The sequence below is a fragment of the Phoxinus phoxinus genome (assembly GCF_949152265.1).
Source record: "Phoxinus phoxinus genome assembly, chromosome: 10".
In the NCBI taxonomy this organism is placed as follows: domain Eukaryota; kingdom Metazoa; phylum Chordata; class Actinopteri; order Cypriniformes; family Leuciscidae; genus Phoxinus; species Phoxinus phoxinus.
This window is the reverse complement of record NC_136885.1, coordinates 11,718,322-11,738,211: the sequence shown is the minus strand read 5'-3', so window position 1 is coordinate 11,738,211 and position 19,890 is coordinate 11,718,322. Positions and strand designations below refer to the sequence as shown.

The following is a 19,890-nucleotide window of genomic DNA, read 5'->3' as shown; positions in this document are numbered from 1 at the left end:
AATACCTTTCAGCAGCAGGGTGTTGTGGGCAGCACTCTTGTCAAGTTTAACCTCTTTCCACAGTGTCCAGTCCTCTGAACCGAGACTTTTACTATTGTACAGAAAGCCCACAGATAAATAGCGTGGATCATTTTACTTTCATAATGTGATGTATTTTGGAGTGAAACAAGATATTCAATGAGAAAACCGTAGTGATCCCCACCCCAACCCAACCAAACCCACCCCCAATCCCAACAGAAAAAAAGGACAAAAGAAGTCCAGGTTTAAAGACAACATATTTCACATTTAATTTTGGACATCACCATAGCTATATGTAACTTTTAAGGACAAGTTTCAGCAACAGAACATTTATTCATTTTGCTTGTTCAAAGTTGTTTTTTTCTTTTTTCTTTTAACGTCAGTACATGGTTTGGTCCTGTAACATTTTGTGGTGGTTCTTTTCCTCTGAATGAACGGGGATCAAAAATGTCAAACGCACAACACATGCACATGTCGTTTAGCTGTTTACATAAGGGTAGGACAAAGTCAGAGACTGACATAATGCATATAGCACTGTTTTCTATTCACCCTCCCTTGCTCTGTTCTTGACACTCATATCTAATAAGGCTATATTACAGCTATGAACAAGAAGTCCAACACTGCATTTCTAAGTGTAGAGCACCATATTTACACCAATATTTACAGACGTTATTTTTTTTTTTAAACAAAAAGACAAGACAAACAGAAATACTTAAGATAAATTTGGGTCAAAAGAGAGAGGATGTACAGGTTTGAAATATAAAAACAAAACAAAAAAATATATTTACATATAGCTGCAACTTATAGCTTAGCTTATTGCAAATGCCCTTTAAATCTCTCAACCTATTCTTTCACACTCAGTCCTGTAGAGCTTTGACTTATTTCTATACCATATGATGGTCAGCCAATGACCAACTCTTGAGCCATATTTCCTGAAAGAGTGGCCATACACTGAATAGATGACATACCATTTCATTATTTATCTGTTATCAGGTGGCCAGGTGACAGAAAAGCCCCATATTATCCCAACTATAAGCCAGTTTAAGGTTCGCATCCAAAACAGCATTTTAAAACAGCAGTCCTTTCAAAAAAATAAACTTTAAAAAAAATAATATATGTACATACTTATAAACAGCCCCTAAGGCCAGTCAATTCTGAGACTTATACAGTAACTCAAAGCTGAATGGTACAAGAACAACAGGGTTGAAAGAGATCGGTATCTGCAACCGAAAGTGATTTCTTAAGCCAAAGAAGAGTCCTTAACGATAAAATCATTTCTCCATTCAAATTTCATCGTGTAATAATGACATTTAAAAAGACGGGTACTGGCTCAACGTTCTCATTAAAATATTCAGTACAACACAAGCTGAATACTGTCGCTGTCTGCGGGTTTGATTTCGCTCCGGCAGGAACAGCATTGTAAAGGCTAATTATCCCCACTGTGATTCAAAGTATCCTAATTGTAGTCTCTACTTATACCGTAGTGCAATTTTAATTTGATAATTTGATAAAAACTAGGATGAACACAATGTGTGGGTGTATCCACAGTGCTGTCTGGGATGCGAATTTGATAAACATTATTACTTACATAATTTCGCAAAACAACATTTACCAGCTTGAACGGATAAATTGCACTTAAATCCCAAATGATCCCTCAAATATACACAACACAAAAAAGAAAAGAAAAAAAAAACGTATGTGGTGTGACTTAAATCAAGAACATGGTGAATGTGTCAATGTAATTCAAATAAAGTCATGTGGATTATCCGTAGCCCCCTTAAGGGAATTTCCCCTTGTTATTGCAACTGATTGTCACTAACCTCAAAAATTTAGTTATACTGAACATTTCTAAAAGGTGACGAGGAAACACTTCAATGGCACTTTAAAATGGAGGGAGAGAAGAAGAAGAAAAAAACGCAAAATGGTAATTTAGTTTAAGACTCATCAGACAGCACTATGAATAAAAACAGGGCTTATTATTTACTCTCACTATTGCTTTAACTGTATTACCATCTCGTTACAATCATTTTGGGGCTTAAAACCAATTGTGGTATTTATAGGTTGAGCTTCTTTAAGTGCTTGCATTATGAATTGCCATGTTCTGCTCTATCACATACTGTTGGTCTTAATTTAAATACCTCACTTTATTAAAAGGTCATTTTATTTATACATACAGTTTCCACAACTCTTGATTGATTGGGTGGTGTTGGAACCATGGAATTCAAATTAAGAGTGTTGCATTTCAAGGGCTATAAAAGCAAAATAAACAGGACTTAAAAACAAAATGTTGAATTCTATTAAAGTTTAACTGGGCAAAACGAATAAAGACACACAAAAAAAGGAAAAGGATAGCAGCGTGCACTTCATTAAAAACAAATGGGTCCAAGAGAAGAAACTTAATAAATAAGTTGTGAGAATGATTAAGACGACACAGAAGGCAGGTTTAAAGGTCAAGTTGGGATCACGAGAGGTCAAATACAGCTACTGGTGGAGAACTCAAGTCATCATATGCTACAAATGTGGCAATTGGAACAATCCACTCAGAACCAGCCGTGTGCTGTGCCATCATATGACCTGACAGCAGCTGGCCTGGGCTGAGGCACAGAGTAGCCCATCCCTGGGGCTTCGCTGGATGTTCACGGAGATGGTCTTTTCACACAGAGGTAGCTGGAGAACATTATTTTTCAAGTTCAGATTGTTCTCCTTGACCAGGCCAAGTTCATTTAACATGACTGCTGTTTGGTCTTGATAATGCTCAATTGCCCCAATGCCACCATTCAAGGCAGGGTTGATCACTTTGTCTAGACTGTTGTTGGAGCCAATGCACATCTTCCAGGAGGACTTCTCCTGGATTTTAACGCTGGACAGGCTCTGAGGATCAAGGATAAACCGTCCCCCACCACCCCCTCCAGAGCTGCGATGTTGAAACTGAGAACTTAAGCACAGACTCATGAGTTTTAGACTTTCTACCAGTTCCCCTGCACTCCGGGCTGCACTACGTGTTGAGCCAGATGAAGCATTGTTGTTGTTGCTACGCGAACAGCTGGAAGGGCCTCCCTGTCCTTTTGTACTCCCGCCACCTCCACTGCTCCCTCCTGTACTACCACCTGTATTTCCTCCTCCTGGAGGGCTGCCCTTGTCTGGTCCTGAGTTACCTTCACCAGGTGGTTTGCTCTGCCCTCCGCTACTACCGCCCCCATTACCCCCAGAGTTTCCAGGTGGACCCTCACTACTGTCCCTGCGGTTCCAGCTGTAGGTGAACCCTGTGTCTTTGTCTAGTCGTCGGCGATGGCTCTCTGAATCATCATCGCTGGTCTCCGAGCTAGAGCAGCTTGAACCACGGCCCTGACTTTTGCGGCGGTGGTAACGCTTCTGGGCTGTACCAGGAGATGCTATGTTCATCTTCAACCGGCTGAGCTTGGGCGGAAGACTCTCATCCATGTCAAAATCATCATCTGACTCACCTTCCTCCTCGAAGATCTGATTGAGCACTGGGGCACTTTTTCTAGATGTAAGTCGGTTGGTGATGGACCCTGGTTTGCGCCGCAATACCACCTGGGCCGGCAACGGTGAAGGCTCATGTTCTTCCTCCTCCTCCTCATCTTCCTCCACTCGAAAGAGGCAAGTTCGTTGCTTGGCTGAAGCGGATGCAAGAGGGACCATGACCCCAGGCATAAGGGGGTTTGGGGGCAGACCAGCATGGACAGCAGAGCTGCTGGAGGGTTCGCTGATCTCCTCTCTACGGCTCACTTCCAGAAGCCCTTTATTGCGGTGACCGTTTAGCAGGCTCTCTGTACTGCGAGCCGGAGCCTGTGGACCCCCAGCATGAGAGATGGACGAAGAGGCTAAGCTGTCCTCGATATCCTGATGCATGTCGATTTTAGTTGGCCATGACTGCCTGCAAAAAAGAAAAGAACATAGTCCTTGAAATACATAACCTTGCTTTAAATAGAGTACAATCTCCCTTAAAGTCAAAAACAGCATTAGGTTGTGACTAAAAGCAGGATAATATTAAGTACAGGTGGACATTGCCAAAAATATTTTTTAAAGATAGAAGCTCAAGAGTGCCTTAGGAAAACAACCCAAATGTTAAAGGGGGGGTAAAATACTTAGTTTCAGTCAATCTCATGTTAATCTTGAGTACCTATAGAGTAATAGTGCGTCCTTCATATCTCCAAAAAGTCTTTAGTTTCATCATATTTATAAAATAAAAATACAGCTTTCCGATTCTATCCGGAAAAAGCCGAGGTCCTTGATTCTGGGCGTGGGCGGAGCTTATAGAGTCAAGAGGGAGCGCGCGGGAAGGTTTGCTTATTATCGATCGTGGTGCGGTAGGACCGCGCCAGGTTTTAATTGCAACCGGTTTGCAAATCCAGCGACGACCTGGGGCTTGTTAATAAAACATTCGTCACTGAAATGACCAGAACACAAAACCGCACTTGCCACACTCCTTTGCTGTCCCAGAAATACAAACTGCATCCACTGCTCCAGTAACACTGGGTTCTTTGGGAAGCTGAACAAGGCAAACTTTCCCTCACATCCCAAAACACACTTTTTTGGAGACATTCTTGACATCAACCATTCCTATTTAGCGCTGCTGATGATGATTTCCGGTAGTAGCGCGTCGATGAGCGCGGTCTTTCTCTCCTCTGGTCGACGTGTGCGTGAACGCGCTTTTCCGAGAGCAATGCTCATATAAGGAGTTCCACTCTGGTCTACGTCATTAGATCTACGATAGAAAAAAACCAGCCGAAACTTGTTGCAACCCGGAAGTATGATTTTCAGCACAGAAATTCTCTGTTATTCGTTCAAAATAACTTTTCAAACTTTGGCCATTATTAGCATGAGAATCCATCTCTTTAACACTGTAAACAACTCCGAATACATGAAACACCATTGTACCCCCCCTTTAATAACAGTCCTTGACAAAAAAGCCAGACTTGCTTCTTGTGCCGAGCACTTGAGCAAGAAACACGGCAATTCAGAAATATATCTCTGACTTGATGCTGCAACTTGCTTTTATTGTCTTTTCTTATATCCTTACCTTCCTGCTAGAGTATCATTTACACAGCACAGTGTGTGCACTTATGCAAGTTGCTATGGAAAGATACTTTGCTAAGGTGATACTCTAGGCTTTTGAAACAAAAGTGAAACAGAGCACCAACAATGTCCACCCTGGTTGTCATTACATCAACATCCATAAACTTGATGCTGGTATGACGACAAACCAAACAATGCAAACACAAATGCAGCAAATGCCTTCATTAAACAAATATTTAAATCACATTTTTGCTCAGAGAGATCAGTAAAGAAAATCTGTTAACAAGGATAGCAGATATCCTTGTTAACAGTTTCAGGGAGTTTACAAGTGAAACTTGTAAAATGGCTTGGTAAAATGTTGCCCGTTTTTTGCATTACTTGTATTACTATTTTTAGGATATAATGAATAAGTGGACAAAGACCAAGTCTGATTTATGAAACTATAGCTAATGTTTGTTTAGAAGCCTGATGAGATATGATTGTAAACATTTCCGTATCTGTTCATCAAATAAAAGAATAAGATAATGTCTGCAATGGCTTAAGGCTGTAGCAAATGATGCTGTCAGTCTATGCATGCGGAAATACCTGTTTAACTTCAAAAGTCAACCTCATACTGTGAAATAACGTTTCAGGCAGAATTTATACTCTCCCACTCATCTATATTCTCCACTAGGATGAGGAATTACAATTCTGAGTACATACAGCCTATAAACTCTTTCTGTCTATGAAGGGCACACTGATGAACGAGAACAATGCAATCGTGATCTGGGTAACCAATGGCTACAACCGAATTGATTCTGGGAAGAATCTGGGAGGCTTAGTTTGCTTTTCCATTCTGTTGATATTTCTATGTGAATTCCCATAAAAAAAATAATAAGAATGTCACCCTTCATGATACCTGCTGTATCCTGAGGACTCTTTCCTCTCTTCACTCCATCCGACATGTTCCTCTCTGACTACTTTCCCACACCACAGCCTCTCATTTCTTCCATTCCCAGCTCCTTTCAAAAAGCATCCGCAGCCTCGCTGCTTTTCTAGGTCAGTCCAAACCAATTTCAGCCTCATCTTTTAAACACATTTGTCACCCGGTGCGGCGCTCAGAGGATGTGCTGGCTGTCCACACACAGCACAGAGAACAGACAGGGATACTGACATCTAGCAGAGCTGACCTCTCACAACCTCTTATAGTGAAGCCAGCCCCTCTCGGAGCACTGACACCTAGCCTACTCCCAAGAGCCAAAAAACCTGCAGTTAGCCTGCCTGTGTACACCATGACATGGTAAACTCTTTTGAAAGATAATATTTTTGACTAAGTTTTGACACTTACAACAAATAACATGAGTAAGACTTTTTAAGGATTTAAAACATTTAATAACACGTGGCTTCAAACTGCAACAACAATCTGGAATGAGTACAAATCACAAAACTTTTCAAATACCTTCAACATGGAGTTATGAATTTTGCCTGTTGCACCAAAACTAAGAAACCGTAGAGGACTTAACAATACATCTCATAACTACATAGCATTCTACTGACAAAACATGAGTGTATAAATAACAGACAGCAGAGATGGAGTAACCCCCCCAAGAAGTACCTGAATTGGGCCTTGATGTTACTGGGGCTGGAAGAACGAGGTTGCACCTCCTTCTCCTGCTTTTCCCTCAAGATCCGTTCAGCCAACAAGAAGTAAGTAGCTGTGATGTGGTTGTACTTGTTTGTCTCCAGGGCTCTGGAGGCAGAGCAAAGAGAATGGACAAGTGAGAAGGAGATACAGTGTGTAAGAGAGAAACACCAGTTTAGACAATGAAATTTGGCATGTCAGTAACAAGTAAACCACGGCTCTAACAACTAGAGACCCATGTGGCTTCTATCAGTTCAAAAGGTCTTGTATAGTGGCATACATTTTGAACACCTGAGACTAAAATGACTGCAAAAATCTCAGATAGCACACTGTGCCAATACAAATGGGACATTCTGCATTCAGCTTTTTAAGATGGTGAGTCTGGACATGTTAGCAGAGATTACACTGCTTCTTCAGGGATTGCATACCAACAATTGAACAAATGAGTTTGAATCATGCAGCGACAATCTTTTGGCAAGGATTGAGTTCACGTCATGGTGTATATTCATGGCCCAGTTCAGCTCTTATGTGTAAATGTTTACATTTGTGTTTAACATGCTCAAGTGTTTAACATGAGCAAAGAAGTGCGTGCCACTTATGTTTTGATCTAACTTATGTGTGTGTGTGTGTGAAACAAGGACATTTGGGAAAAGGAAGAATGACTTGTACATGGGATTTTAATTAAATCATTCAGTACACATCCTCTTTAAAACATATTGACGGTTCCTTTAAGGCAGATTGACTGCGGTTTCTCATAGTGGGGTTCCCCAGCTGCCAGGGAGTGGAATCGAAGACATAAAGGAAAGACTGATGGGTGCTTTAGTTTGAACTGTCACCCAGCATGCATCTTTCTATAAGACTGTACAGCAGGAGTCTTCTGCACTATGTTCCGTTTCATGCTCCACTGTCAACGGGATGAACTTATTTTTCAACAAAAATGGTACCCTACTAATAATAAAACCATGTTATCTTACAATAGCTTAGATAGACACAACAGAATAGAACACAACACAATCAATCCTTTTGATTTGATAGTCAAAGGTTTAACTTAAGCCGTGGTCACACTAGAATTTGAGCATGCAAAACTTATTCGGACACTGCAGCGGTCGTGATATGATGTCACGCTCTGCAGCGTCTTTTTTATAAACATGAATTCAACATATAACATTTAGTAATACACTGAAAATGTAAAAAATATACTCTACTTGACTATGTCATAAATATAATTATATTAATTCAGCCAAGAGGTCACGCCGTGAAGTATCGATCTGCTACTGGTCGCACGCGTTCACGTGATGCGAATTCGGGAACACTTTTTGCATTCGCATACGTATAAATGGAAGTCAATGGAATGAAAAGTGTAGTGACCGCCCCTTTAAGACTGTTAACTGTTGCTCTGCCATTACAGTAGTTGACTTGAAAAAAAAAATTAACACAGAAGACAACAGTTCAGGCTAACTCTGCTATAGTTCCTGTTATGGCAACGCTAAAAATGATAAGAATTTAAGATACACATTTCAGAATGCAAGAATGTGTGAAATCTAGCTTGTGTAGCTAGAAGCTTTCTTGAATTGTGTAAAGTACTTTTTGGCCCTAAGATGTTGGCTAAGACATATTACTTGACAGGTGTCATTGCAACCGGATTGAACACTGATCTTCAAGCAAAGTGCTTTGGAACCCTTTATACCAAATTCTTTAAGATGACCACACATATACCTGGACGCTCTTTCTAACACAGTCTTTGATTTCAAAACAGTCCTGCTTAAGGACAAATATAAGAACAACAGAGATACACTTCTGTGGAAAATGTTGTACATCTCAGCTTATTAAAATCTGTATCACAAGCCTACAACAAGCCTTACTCAATGATGGCTTCTCTATCGGCGATGTCTCCCAGCACCATGCGTTGGATGATGCCGTTGTGTTCCTCTTCTGAAAGATTCTTGTGAGACACCAGTGGGGTGTTGAATTTGGTAGCTGGAGATGGGTCCACCCCTTGAAGCCACGCGTGGCTCTCGATCTCCTCCAGTGATGCTCGCCTCTTCGGATCCCTTTGAAGCATTCGGTTTATCAGGCTGTGAAGAACAGAAAGAGAAGATGAGGATGCACATCAAACGTTTCTTGAACATGTGAGCCTAATTCTAGTCACTGTTCAAGCCTTAACCCAGGACTGTGTCATTCTTTGCTGGAAACCCAGGATTAGTTCAGGACTAGTCCAAATATTTATTTGGGGGGGGGAAATTCTCCATGATATTCATGTCACTATTAAGTTACCATGTTTCAAAGGTCAAAATTATAACTCGCTGAATAAGTTTAGCTAGGCAATAGGCATCTTACATGGTTATTTACACTGAAAGTGAATAGGGAACATGCTTAAGATGTAGCTGCCACAGAGGGCCTTTCTATCATTAACCGAAGAGAAGCCAATAACACTTGTATTAGCTGACTGAAAATGACTTGAGTTGCTGTTGTTGTGAGCAGCCGCTGAGGCAAAGTTCGACCGGGGCGCATCAGCATTCAGCACACGTACGTGGCAAAATTACAGCCCAACCACCATGAAAGAGCCGAGGAGATTCAGCAGGCTTACAGCGGCAGTCTGAAAATCAGCACCACTGAGCTGCAGAAGCAGCCAGCCCGCTCTAGTCATTATCTGCACGCTGGAAATTTGTGAAGGCAGAGAGAATAAATAGACATGAGAATCTGCCTGTTCGTCTCCACTTGATTATGCTGCCAGGCTCTTATCAACCAACTGTACATCTAAAATTGCTATTATAATGCCAAAAATGGGATTCAGAACTCGTTCAGAACAGAACCTAAGTGATTAAAGCCACAATTTCTCCATCACAATATGATCGGGGACGAGACTGCAAGCTGTCATGGTGACGTTTCCTCTCCAGGGTTTTCAGAAATAACTAGTCATTGGGCATTCTGGCAACAACACCTGTCATTAGTGAAACGTAATAAGAGTGTAGTTATCAAAGGCTGTGGGACGAAGTAATGGGGTCCAGATGTAATCTTTCAATGTCAACATTAAAAAGCCCAAAAGATCAAACTATGCACTGTGTCTGACATCTCAAAGGCTGCGAATAAATTATTTCTCGGTATTCCAGTCATCAAGGCTGCTTGAGTTTATTAATATGCTGTTGAAACGTTTAAAGGCACACTATGTAATTTTTCGCCACTAGAGGTAATTTATTCCAAACAAAGGCGCAGCTTGATGACGCCTTGATTTAGCAAAATCATGGGAGTTGTTGTCTTCCCCTTTACAGCCGGTGGATAATACGACGGGAGAAGTAATATTCATGGATGACCGGTAATGTATTAAAGATTTATTAACATTACGAAAGCTGCTGGAGTGACTGCTAATGAAAGACAAACACGATATAGCTCGAGAGCAGTGGAGCTTTTATTATTCCGCAATATTATTTTATTATTCTTCTGGTCATGTGTATCTGGGGTAACGCAATGCTGTTTTATCATATTAGATTAGACATATTCGAGTGTGTTAATAGTTGTTATAATGCTACTCCGTGCTTTCGCTCAACGGCTACTATATGAGACACTTGTTGCACACTGCAGTGAGCTAGATCGATATTAGGCATGGTATATATGGTACTCGCGGTAAATCAAGAAATCGAGACTAACTGTGTTGAACTGTAAAACAATGATTAGTTCTGTCTATGAATGTATCCAAACATTTGCTAAACAAAACAAATAATATATTAAAGCGTCGTGGTTTCCATGATAAAACCAGAAATCGAGGGTAACGTGGGTATGATGTCATTGATAGGCGATGCGGTTAAAACTGCTTATTTCTCTGGGATTTGCAAGTACATAAATCAACAAAATATATAACATTGTTCAAGTGGTTTTTGGATATTTTAATCCAAAAATCTTATAGTGAGTCTTTAATGTCAAACATTGATTCAGTAACCGATCTAAATGATTCAGTTCAGTTTAGGTTTGTATCAAACTGATTATTACCTTTTTTTTCACAGTTCGTTAAAAGAACTGGCTCATAAGAGTCATTTGTTTATGAATCAGATCACACCGGTCACATTGTATGTTTTTGATTCATTAATACAAAACAACTAGTTCATAAGAGTAATTTGTTTGTGAATCAGTATACACTGGTCATGAGGTATGTCTTTGATTCACTGAAAATAACTGTCTGATAATAGTCATTTCTTCATTAATTTAACTACACTGGTCACAGTGTATGTTGCTCTTGCTCATAGGACAACTCAATAGCAAGATGTTTCTTGCATTACTCCATGGTACACCTTTTACGTCTTTTTATTGCATGACATGTACACAAAACTCACATTCACAACTCAAGTAAAAAAAATGGCGAGCTGTAAAGTGGTGCAAGTAAAGTCTTCAGTTCTGTGCTGCTAATGCCACACCACTTTCCAGTCACATTCCTGGTTCCTTATGGCAAAGAAAGCAATCTACCCCCTCCAAAAAGAATCTGTCACCAGGAAAAAGGACACCACTTAGATTCATAGCCAAGTATACTTTTAACCTGTCATTGTTTTTAACACATTTGTCTATGAAATATTCATGCTACAGAAGAGCTTTCCATTTCTCCACAGTAGAAAAAAGCTCCTTCTGCTTCAGGGCTTTATCTAAAACAGTTATTCCTTTTCTGTGAGGATTTACACTCTTGTCTCAATCTGGTAATGACAATTATGCCAAGTTGCTAACTGTTCGCAGCCTCTCTGTGAAGGTCATTTTACTACTTTCAATGTTCTTATCAGCTAAAGGCAAATTGAGATTTCACAAAAGCTAGACATTTGAGTAGCTTGCAGTTGAAGTGGAGGGCTGTACCTCAATAGCTTGAATTTCACATGCGAATCAAATGTGTGAAAATAGAGGTAGTTGTTTAATGAGAGTGAGAATATTATGCAAGCAGGCAGTGACTAAATTAATCTGCCTGACGCGATTTCCTTAAAATACCCAGTCTGAAAAGCCCTGGAGATAAAACCAAATCCAAACAAAAGAGCTTAAAACAGAAATCAGAGAGGCACTGACAAGCTGCAAGACAGTTAAAATGAAGGAGGAATCAAATCAAATGCTCAAAATGCTCGTATTATAGCCTATGAAATAATAAAATGCTGCCAACAATTAATGTCAACAATAAAGAGATTAAGACATTAATTTACTTAATACAATTTAATTCCAATCCATTTATTTCGATAAATATTTAAATTGGTATATAATTAGGGTCCAAGCACCAATGGTGTGAGTGTAAATATTTTAAATATTAGAAAAAAAATTCTATCAAAGTCAAGTCTTTATTAGTACCCAAGGATTTTTTTTTTTGTGCAGACGGGAGATTCAGCAAACCACACTTAAGACAATACATAATACATAGAAACCATAAACATAAAATATCCAAAAGTATAAGAAAGGCTACTTCTAAGAAAAAAGGTCATGGCAATATGCCTCTACACACACCCTCATAATTTTTACCATTACATTTGTTGACACTTGTGCTAAAGAAATGGCACTGCAGAGTTAATCATTTTTAATAACATCAATGCTTAAATTTAAAGTAAAAACCAGTCAACATGTCACATTAACATTTGTCATCTTGCTGCAGTGGGTTCAGCATTGGATTCATGGACTGACTATCTCTTTATGATGGCAGACTGCTGTCAACAACCACTTCCACACACTGCACGGATCTCCAGCATGGCAGGCAACCCTGATAAAACTGCTACTCAAGCCTAATAATCACTCCATCACTGCTGAACGGTCCAAAACAGTGTAGCAGACCACTACAGCTAAGGTTTATATTCCCAACTACTCTCCAGGGGGAAAATATATATAAAAGTGAAGCAGAAATGTAAGACCCCAATATACTTCAACAGAAATCAAAGAACAAACCGGTGACAGCATTTCGGACAAAATCTGGCAAAACAAAAAAGTTTTTTGCACAGCTTGCCAAAGCAATTTTTTTTTTGGAAAAGTTTGGGTGTTTAACAATCAACACCTTTGAGCTACCATATCGATTACATAATAGGTAGTTGTGTTCTAAAGCTTCGCCTTTTTTGACGTGGAAATTTCTTCAATTCAGTCTGTCAAGGTCAGACGTGAGTAAAAACACAAACACACTGGAGAGCTGCTTTTAAAGTAGAAATTGAAGTTGTAATTTTTATTGAAAGCGACACTGTCACTACTTTTTCATGTTTAATACTGTAAAGCTGCTTGCTTTAAAGAAGTGGTTCTCAACTGGTTTGGCCAAGGGACGAACCACATTTTCCATGGTCATTAAGCCGTGACCCACTTTTTTTTTAGGAATTTGATCATATATAGCCTATAAAAAATTTACTAAATTCAACACTCCACGATTCAAAACAGTCTTGCAACCTACCAGTTGAGATACACTGCTTTAAAGCAATCGATTGAAAAAAGTTATACATAAACAAGAGCTTGTACAAAGATATATAGCTATGATCAGAAGCTTTCTTAATGGCTGTTTTCTCACCGCTGTCATCATTATGTTTATTTTGCTATTGAGAGGATCATGCAGCACTACCATAATCATCTAAAAGCTTCCCCTCAGATATTTCAAACTTATTTTTAAGCAAAAGAACGGAAAAAGAACTTTGCCGTGAGCATATCGAGGCCTTAACACTTCAACTTCAGCAGAGATTTGTAAAGGATGCCCCCACCCCAGCTGAGAAATGGGCACTTTGATTGTTTAGTCTAAATTTATCTCCAGTATCTCTGCTAGCGGAAAGGCCATCGCAGGAGGAACCGTGGAAATCTGTTTGGAATGTTTACGCTCTTCCAGAGGCTTCCGAGGATAACAACAGCGGATATCACTGCCTGCAAAATAACAGAAGACACAACATCCAGCACACAAATGTAGGCTGTAGGCTGTCAATCCAAATGATGCTTTCTTTTAGCGTTGCACCAAGAATATGGATAAGATCCACATGAAATTCAAAACCCTCTTTCTCCTCAAAGAATGTAGAGTAAAAAAAGTAACCAAATAATGATGAATTATTCATGTTAATGATGGTTGACATTAAAATGGTGGCAGATGGAAGCAGAGTGATGTTGATGAGCCAACCACTGCTTGTACATGTATTAACCACATGGTGTGCTGCAATGCCTATCAAATTCATCTGTGATTCTGCAACGCCGAGAAAGAAAGCAACCCGACAGCAGTCACAGGGGTACAGAGAGGGCTGAATCACACAGCTGGCTCATATTTACGGCCAAAATACACCCTGAACGTGTATGTCAGTCTTAAACGCTGCAAGTTTATGCTGTATGAGCCAAACTAAACACAGAAAAAGGAATAAAATAAAGTCACAGGAGGAATTTGCAGAAGTGCCCCGCAGGGTTGGACGTAGAGCAGGGCACACCTTGATGAGAGGAGATATTAAGACAAACTGACAGATAGCGCAACTAGTTGCTGAAGAATCTTTCCTTGTGTTGACACACAGGGCAGGGTTACTCAGTTAGAAGTGTTTTAAAGGAGCAATGCAATCATTTAGTTTGAATTAGATTTTCATTTTTTATAATTTCTGCTTTCATTTTAATGTAAACTTTTAATGTTCCACTGTGTACAGTACCTAGTACCAGGTCATTTGTTTAGTACCACCTCGGTTGAGGTTCCAAGCGAGCCGCACCGATACTAAAATGTGACGTGTAAACACTGCTGATCACTGATTGGTCAGAGAGAATCGTCACTACCAGCATCTTTGGATTTGCGACACGAGACACCAAACCCGCTATGTTTCAATAGTCAGTAACAGCCACGGCAGTATAATTCGTTCTCATGACTTTTTTTAAACGACTTGATTTAAACGACCGTTGCACAGAACTTGAAAAAAGAAATGGCTGTACATGGCCAGTAGACGAGGTGAAGACGTTCCTCTCGTTGGTAGCCGAGGAGCGGCAGTTGAGGCGGCGCAACTATAACGATCAGTCTATAATCACACACACTTTGAATCGGAAAAGCACCTTTAGTGACACTAAATGGAGTTGTAAATGTAACGATATATCAAGTTTACTTAAGTTTTTTTTTTTCAGTTTTTTTTTTCAAGGATGTTTAAGGAAGTATTCTAACATAACAGGAAAAAAAACTTTAACGTTTATTCTTATCTACTGACTATTTAAAGAGCTTAAAAGCTTGCTTAAAAGTATGCTTTAAGTAATGGAATGTATAAACATAATGCTGAAAGGTAAAGAAAATCCTTTCAGAGAAAACCATAAGTTTCTATAATATTGGTTTTAGTGGAGACAGTTTGCAGATAAAGCCATACATCACAATTACCACACTGCACTGTAACAGAGAGCATGTTTGTGCAGCAGATGCAGTTCCATCGTGAAAATCAAAATGACAAACACCAAGAAAAGTGGAGAAGAAAACAAATGAGAAGGATGAAAGCACAGGACAAAAATAGAAAACTAATTGAGGGAAAAATGAAAATGAACAAATAAAACCACTAATGGAATGTTTAATTTTTTTCATGCATCACTTGTTCGCATTTGAAGATGCCGAGAGAGCTGCACATTAAATGATTATCATCCAATATTACCATATTTATTAAACTTCCAGAGAATAATAACAAAAATGAATTTGAGGACTATGAAAGGCAAAAACTGCAAAATGTTATTAAAGAAAAAAAAAATCACGTAAGATACAAGATATTAGAAAAATAAATAAAAATCTTGACATGAACACCAAAATAACTCTTAAAACTGTTTTGGTGGTCTTTGCTGAATGAAGGAGATTCAGCTCAGTGACTTTTGGACCTGACTGGATCCCCACTGAGAGTTCGCTCAAAAATGCCAACAGTGTTCTCCGTGTGAACATTTCCACAGCTCACAGTGTTAACCTTATTAACATCTAGGCTACTAATGTTGACTCTACAGGTCTACGATGTGTTGTTGCTTCTAACAAAGTATGCATAAACAAATAAATCGTATGCATTAACACCATGTACTAACCAGATGCAGCAACATGCAATTTTGTTATTTCTGTGTTACAAATATTCATATTATCACAGAAGTTGGGTACTATGATTAAAGTGTATAGTTCTGATATAAACACTGATGTCTACGATAACGATAAAAAGAGCAAACACCTTTTGAAAGTAATAAAGATTGTATCGATTACATCGTTACGCCACAGGGTAGAGACAAGTGACTGCTAAAAAATGTGTTTGAAGCCATTGCCAATGTCATTGAAGCATTCGTTCAAAACCGCTGATTCATCCAGTAATGAAACAAGTGAAGTATTTAGGAGTGAGTCATTGAATTATCCATTCAAACAGTTGTTAAAATAATTCATTCAGATTAATTAAACGTTTTAAATAGACTGCGTCGATTAACATTTTGTCAGAACTCTAGTTAAATACAAGTTATTTTGTATTCAGAATCGTGGGGAAATTGTGATCTCAATTTAACCAGAATCGTGCAGCTCTAAAGCTGTGGTTTGAAATTAGTCTTAGTCATTTGAGAAACTGGCTAAACTAGGTTACTCTGAAGTCATTCTGATGCAGCTTTGAATAACCATCTCAACATCTTTGTAATAGGTCACAATCTGTCACATTTACAAAGACAAAAACTAAAATTCCTTTCATTCATAGAGTAGTTTGCATTTATGAATGAGTTGAGTTTATCAATTGCTCTTTACGCAAATATGTACTGAAATATTTACCATCGATGACACTTGTTTTTTGTGCTAAACTGGCCCAACTGTTCATATAATTTCCAACTGAGCATTGTGTGAGACTTAACAGCCTAACAATTGCATTCCGCTGAGAAACGACATCAAGACCCAACACATATCCTTACCCCGCTGCACAGTTTACACCTTGTTCACTCTGAAAGTGAAAATGACAGGATGAACTATCATAACACAAGCTAACTTTTCTGAATTTGTTTGGTACTAAAATGTATCTTAAACAGAGACTGTGATAATCAGAAAACAATAATCCTGTAAATATCAAAAGTAGGCACAAAAGGCATTAAGCATGTGCAAATAACGTAATCGGCTGATAAACTTATGAGTGCAATATAAATTGTGTATATAGTTGTACTCCAAAAAGTGGTCCGAAAAGTTAAGGGAAGATATCATCGCCCTTCACAAACAAGGAACAGGATACAAAAAGATAGTGAATGTACTAAATGTTCCTAGAGACACTGTTGGAAGCATAGTTTGCAAGTTCAAAGTTAAAGGAACAGTGGTTACACTAGACGGAAGGGCCAGAAAAGGCAGCTATCAACGGCTGCAACCGGATTTCTGAGAAGGCAACAAACGACCTGCAGCAAGACTTGGTGGCAACAGGCACTGAAGTTTCAGCTGCACAGGCGTGTACCAAACGCATTTCAGAACTCCAAGACGTACACCAATACTGACCCAAAAGCACAAGAATAGTTGTCTCCAATTTATATAAATAAGCGTAAGGTATGTCAAAAGTACCGACTTTGGTACAGACATTTTTAAAATGTGACGATACCAGCATTTCCCTCTAGCATTTTGAGCACTGTTGAACTGATTCTTAAACACCTCTGGTTGGCCATTGTGTTCACGCGCTCGACATACATGTCTCTGATTGGCCATTGTGTTCAATGCTTTAAAAACATGTTGTCTTCACAGAGCGCTTACACAGATACACACGGGAGCATTTGAAAGGAGGCATCAATCAGCAAATCCCTAATACATCCACTGATAGACGCCTGCTTTCAAACGCTCCTGTGTGTATCAGCGCTAGCGCTCGGTGAAGAGTTTTTTTTTTTGTGTGTGTCTTTGCTCCACTAGTGTTGTCAAAAGTCCTGACGTCGGCACCAAGGTCATTTGACAAGATTAGTGGAGCGATGAAACAAAACTGGAACTTTTCGGCTCTACGGATCAGCGATGTGTCTGGAGGAAGGAGAATCATATGATGAAAAGAACACTGTCTACAGTTAAGCACGGTGGTGATGCTCTGTGGCTGCTTTGCATCTTCTGGGACTGGAAACCTGCAGCGTGTGGAAAGCAAGATGGATTCATTGAAGAATCAGGAAATCCTAGGAGAAAACTTTATGCCATCAGTGAAGTAGCTGAAGTTTGAGCGTCATTGGACCTTCCAACAGGACAATGATCCCAAGCATACCTTAAATTCCACCACGGCTTGGTTGCAGAAGAAGTCCTGGAAGATTCTACACTGGCCATCACAGTCACCTGACTTGAACCCCATAAAAAAATATCTGGTGGGATTTTAAGGTGGTGGTTGCAGCACGCAAACCAAAGAATATTACTGAACTGGAGGCCATTGCTCATGAGGAATGGGCTAAGATTCCTCAGAAACGCTGGTTATACATCTCGTTTGCAGCAGGTCATAAGGGCAAAAGGGTCTTCTACTAAGTACTAAAGATGCTTGTCATGAAGGGGTTGAACAATTTTGAGACTGCAGCAGTCATTAAAAGTTGCATTTTCAGTTGAATTTTTAGTGTCAATTACTTTTGTTTGATTTGTTCATTGCAAACAGCTAAAAGTCTGTCAATTTTGCCAATAAACCTGATTTGCAATCTATCCGTCAATATTGCATCTAAAATGTAAGTGACTTTCAACTTTATTGAACTATTGTATAAAATCAATGTCAAATTTTCAATCTTGAGGGTATTCAGGAAAACAGCACTCATCGTGTGAGGGCAACTCTATCATACAGTTCTCAATATCATAAGTTAAAATTTTGTCCACATTTTGAATTTTTATAGGCAGTATGTTGTTAACGTGTTTAACTTTTATTTATTTTGTGTGAGCTTAACAGCACAACATTGTTACCGTCAGAAAATACATTTATTATCCACTATCGATCGCAACTTAAATCAAATCAGAATCATTCTCTCGTTTTAGTGATTTCCTAGTTATTTTTTTCTTATTAAATTTCTAATCAGGCTACTTGTCCGGTCGACTGTAAAACACTTTACAGTCAATATAGAAGATAATAAATAGGCTTATGTTCAATTACATCAACATTAAACAAAAAGTCTAAAGCCAGATTTTGAAATATTTTTTCAATGGTTTGGTGAACACAATGTAATGTCTTTGAAAAATGTTCTAATAATTAAGACATAACATTTTTATTGATAATAATTTGGGAGCAAATACTAATACATTCATTAATTGAAATTAATCACCATATGTCATGTCAATTAATTTGCATATATTGCAAAGAAAATCAGTTACAGCTGGAGAGACATCAAAAGATGTTCCAAGATAGATTTCTGCTCAAACAGTGGCAGGGCATGTAAATCACACAAACCATTTTGGACCAGATTGCAGCGTGTCCACCAGCTGGAAGTATGCATGTGTGTGTTCTGCGCTGTTTCTCTGTGAACAGCCTTTCCATTTAAGCTATGATATAAGCAGAGTCTAATTTTAGCTGTTGGCAGTAGTTCTGAAAGATGTTAACACTAAACATGTGTGCTCACAAATCCCGGACAAAGAACTGAAAAAAAAAAAAAAAAAAAAAAACAGAGACTTGCCTGACATGCAAGTTCCTGAGGACAAACCGCAAGAGATAGCTAGTAGTGTGAGCTAAACGACACAGTTTGAAGTGGAGGGGGGAAAATATGGTGAGTGAATGAGAAAGGTTAGTTCTGGCTTCTGTAAAGATGCCCGGAGCTTATCAGTTACATAACCGTGCTGTTTGACTCAATACAATCTGTCTGGCTGCAACAGCCCATCATCACAACGCAAACTCTGACTCCCGGTTAACCAATCACAAGCACCCTGACACCTTAAGGACACATCAGATCTCTTTTTCCCTTAGGTCTTCAACTGCTAAATAAGAGAAATGTGTGGACATTTCCGTATACCTTGTAGAAAAAAAATCCACGTCTGTAAGAAAGAAAAGGCATGTAAATCTCTTGACGCATGTAGGTCTAATTTTGTACTTAGCAGTCATGTCCAGGACATTGAATAGGCCAACTAATATTTGTTATTTTACAAAACGCAGCTATTCATGACGTGTGCTATTATAAACAAGTCATACAACTATACTTGTGGCGAGAAGAGCACTTGCATGTCTGGGTTAGAAGGTTATTAACTATTTTTCAGGATAAAACACTAGAACTACCTACCTAACTAATGCTACTACGTGCTACTACTATAGTCAATGTAAAATGGTACAGGTTTAAATATTATTTCATGCTGTCATAACTGTAGGGCTAATAGATTATTCCCTCTATCAACTGCG

At 39.0% G+C, this 19,890-nt stretch overlaps 1 protein-coding gene across 1 annotated transcript in view; it reads right to left on the bottom strand.

Annotated features, from left to right (window-relative positions):
* Window positions 1-258: 258 nt before the first annotated feature.
* Window positions 259-19,890, bottom strand: part of snrka (SNF related kinase a) — a 51,855-nt gene continuing 32,223 nt past the window's right edge. The window contains exons 4-6 of the mRNA XM_079625725.1: window positions 8,542-8,754; window positions 6,653-6,787; window positions 259-3,916 (exon numbers count right to left, since the gene is read on the bottom strand). Coding sequence (XP_079481851.1) covers window positions 2,584-3,916; window positions 6,653-6,787; window positions 8,542-8,754 — 1,681 coding nt within the window. The 3' untranslated portion in view covers window positions 259-2,583. The remainder of the gene's footprint in view (window positions 3,917-6,652; window positions 6,788-8,541; window positions 8,755-19,890) is intronic.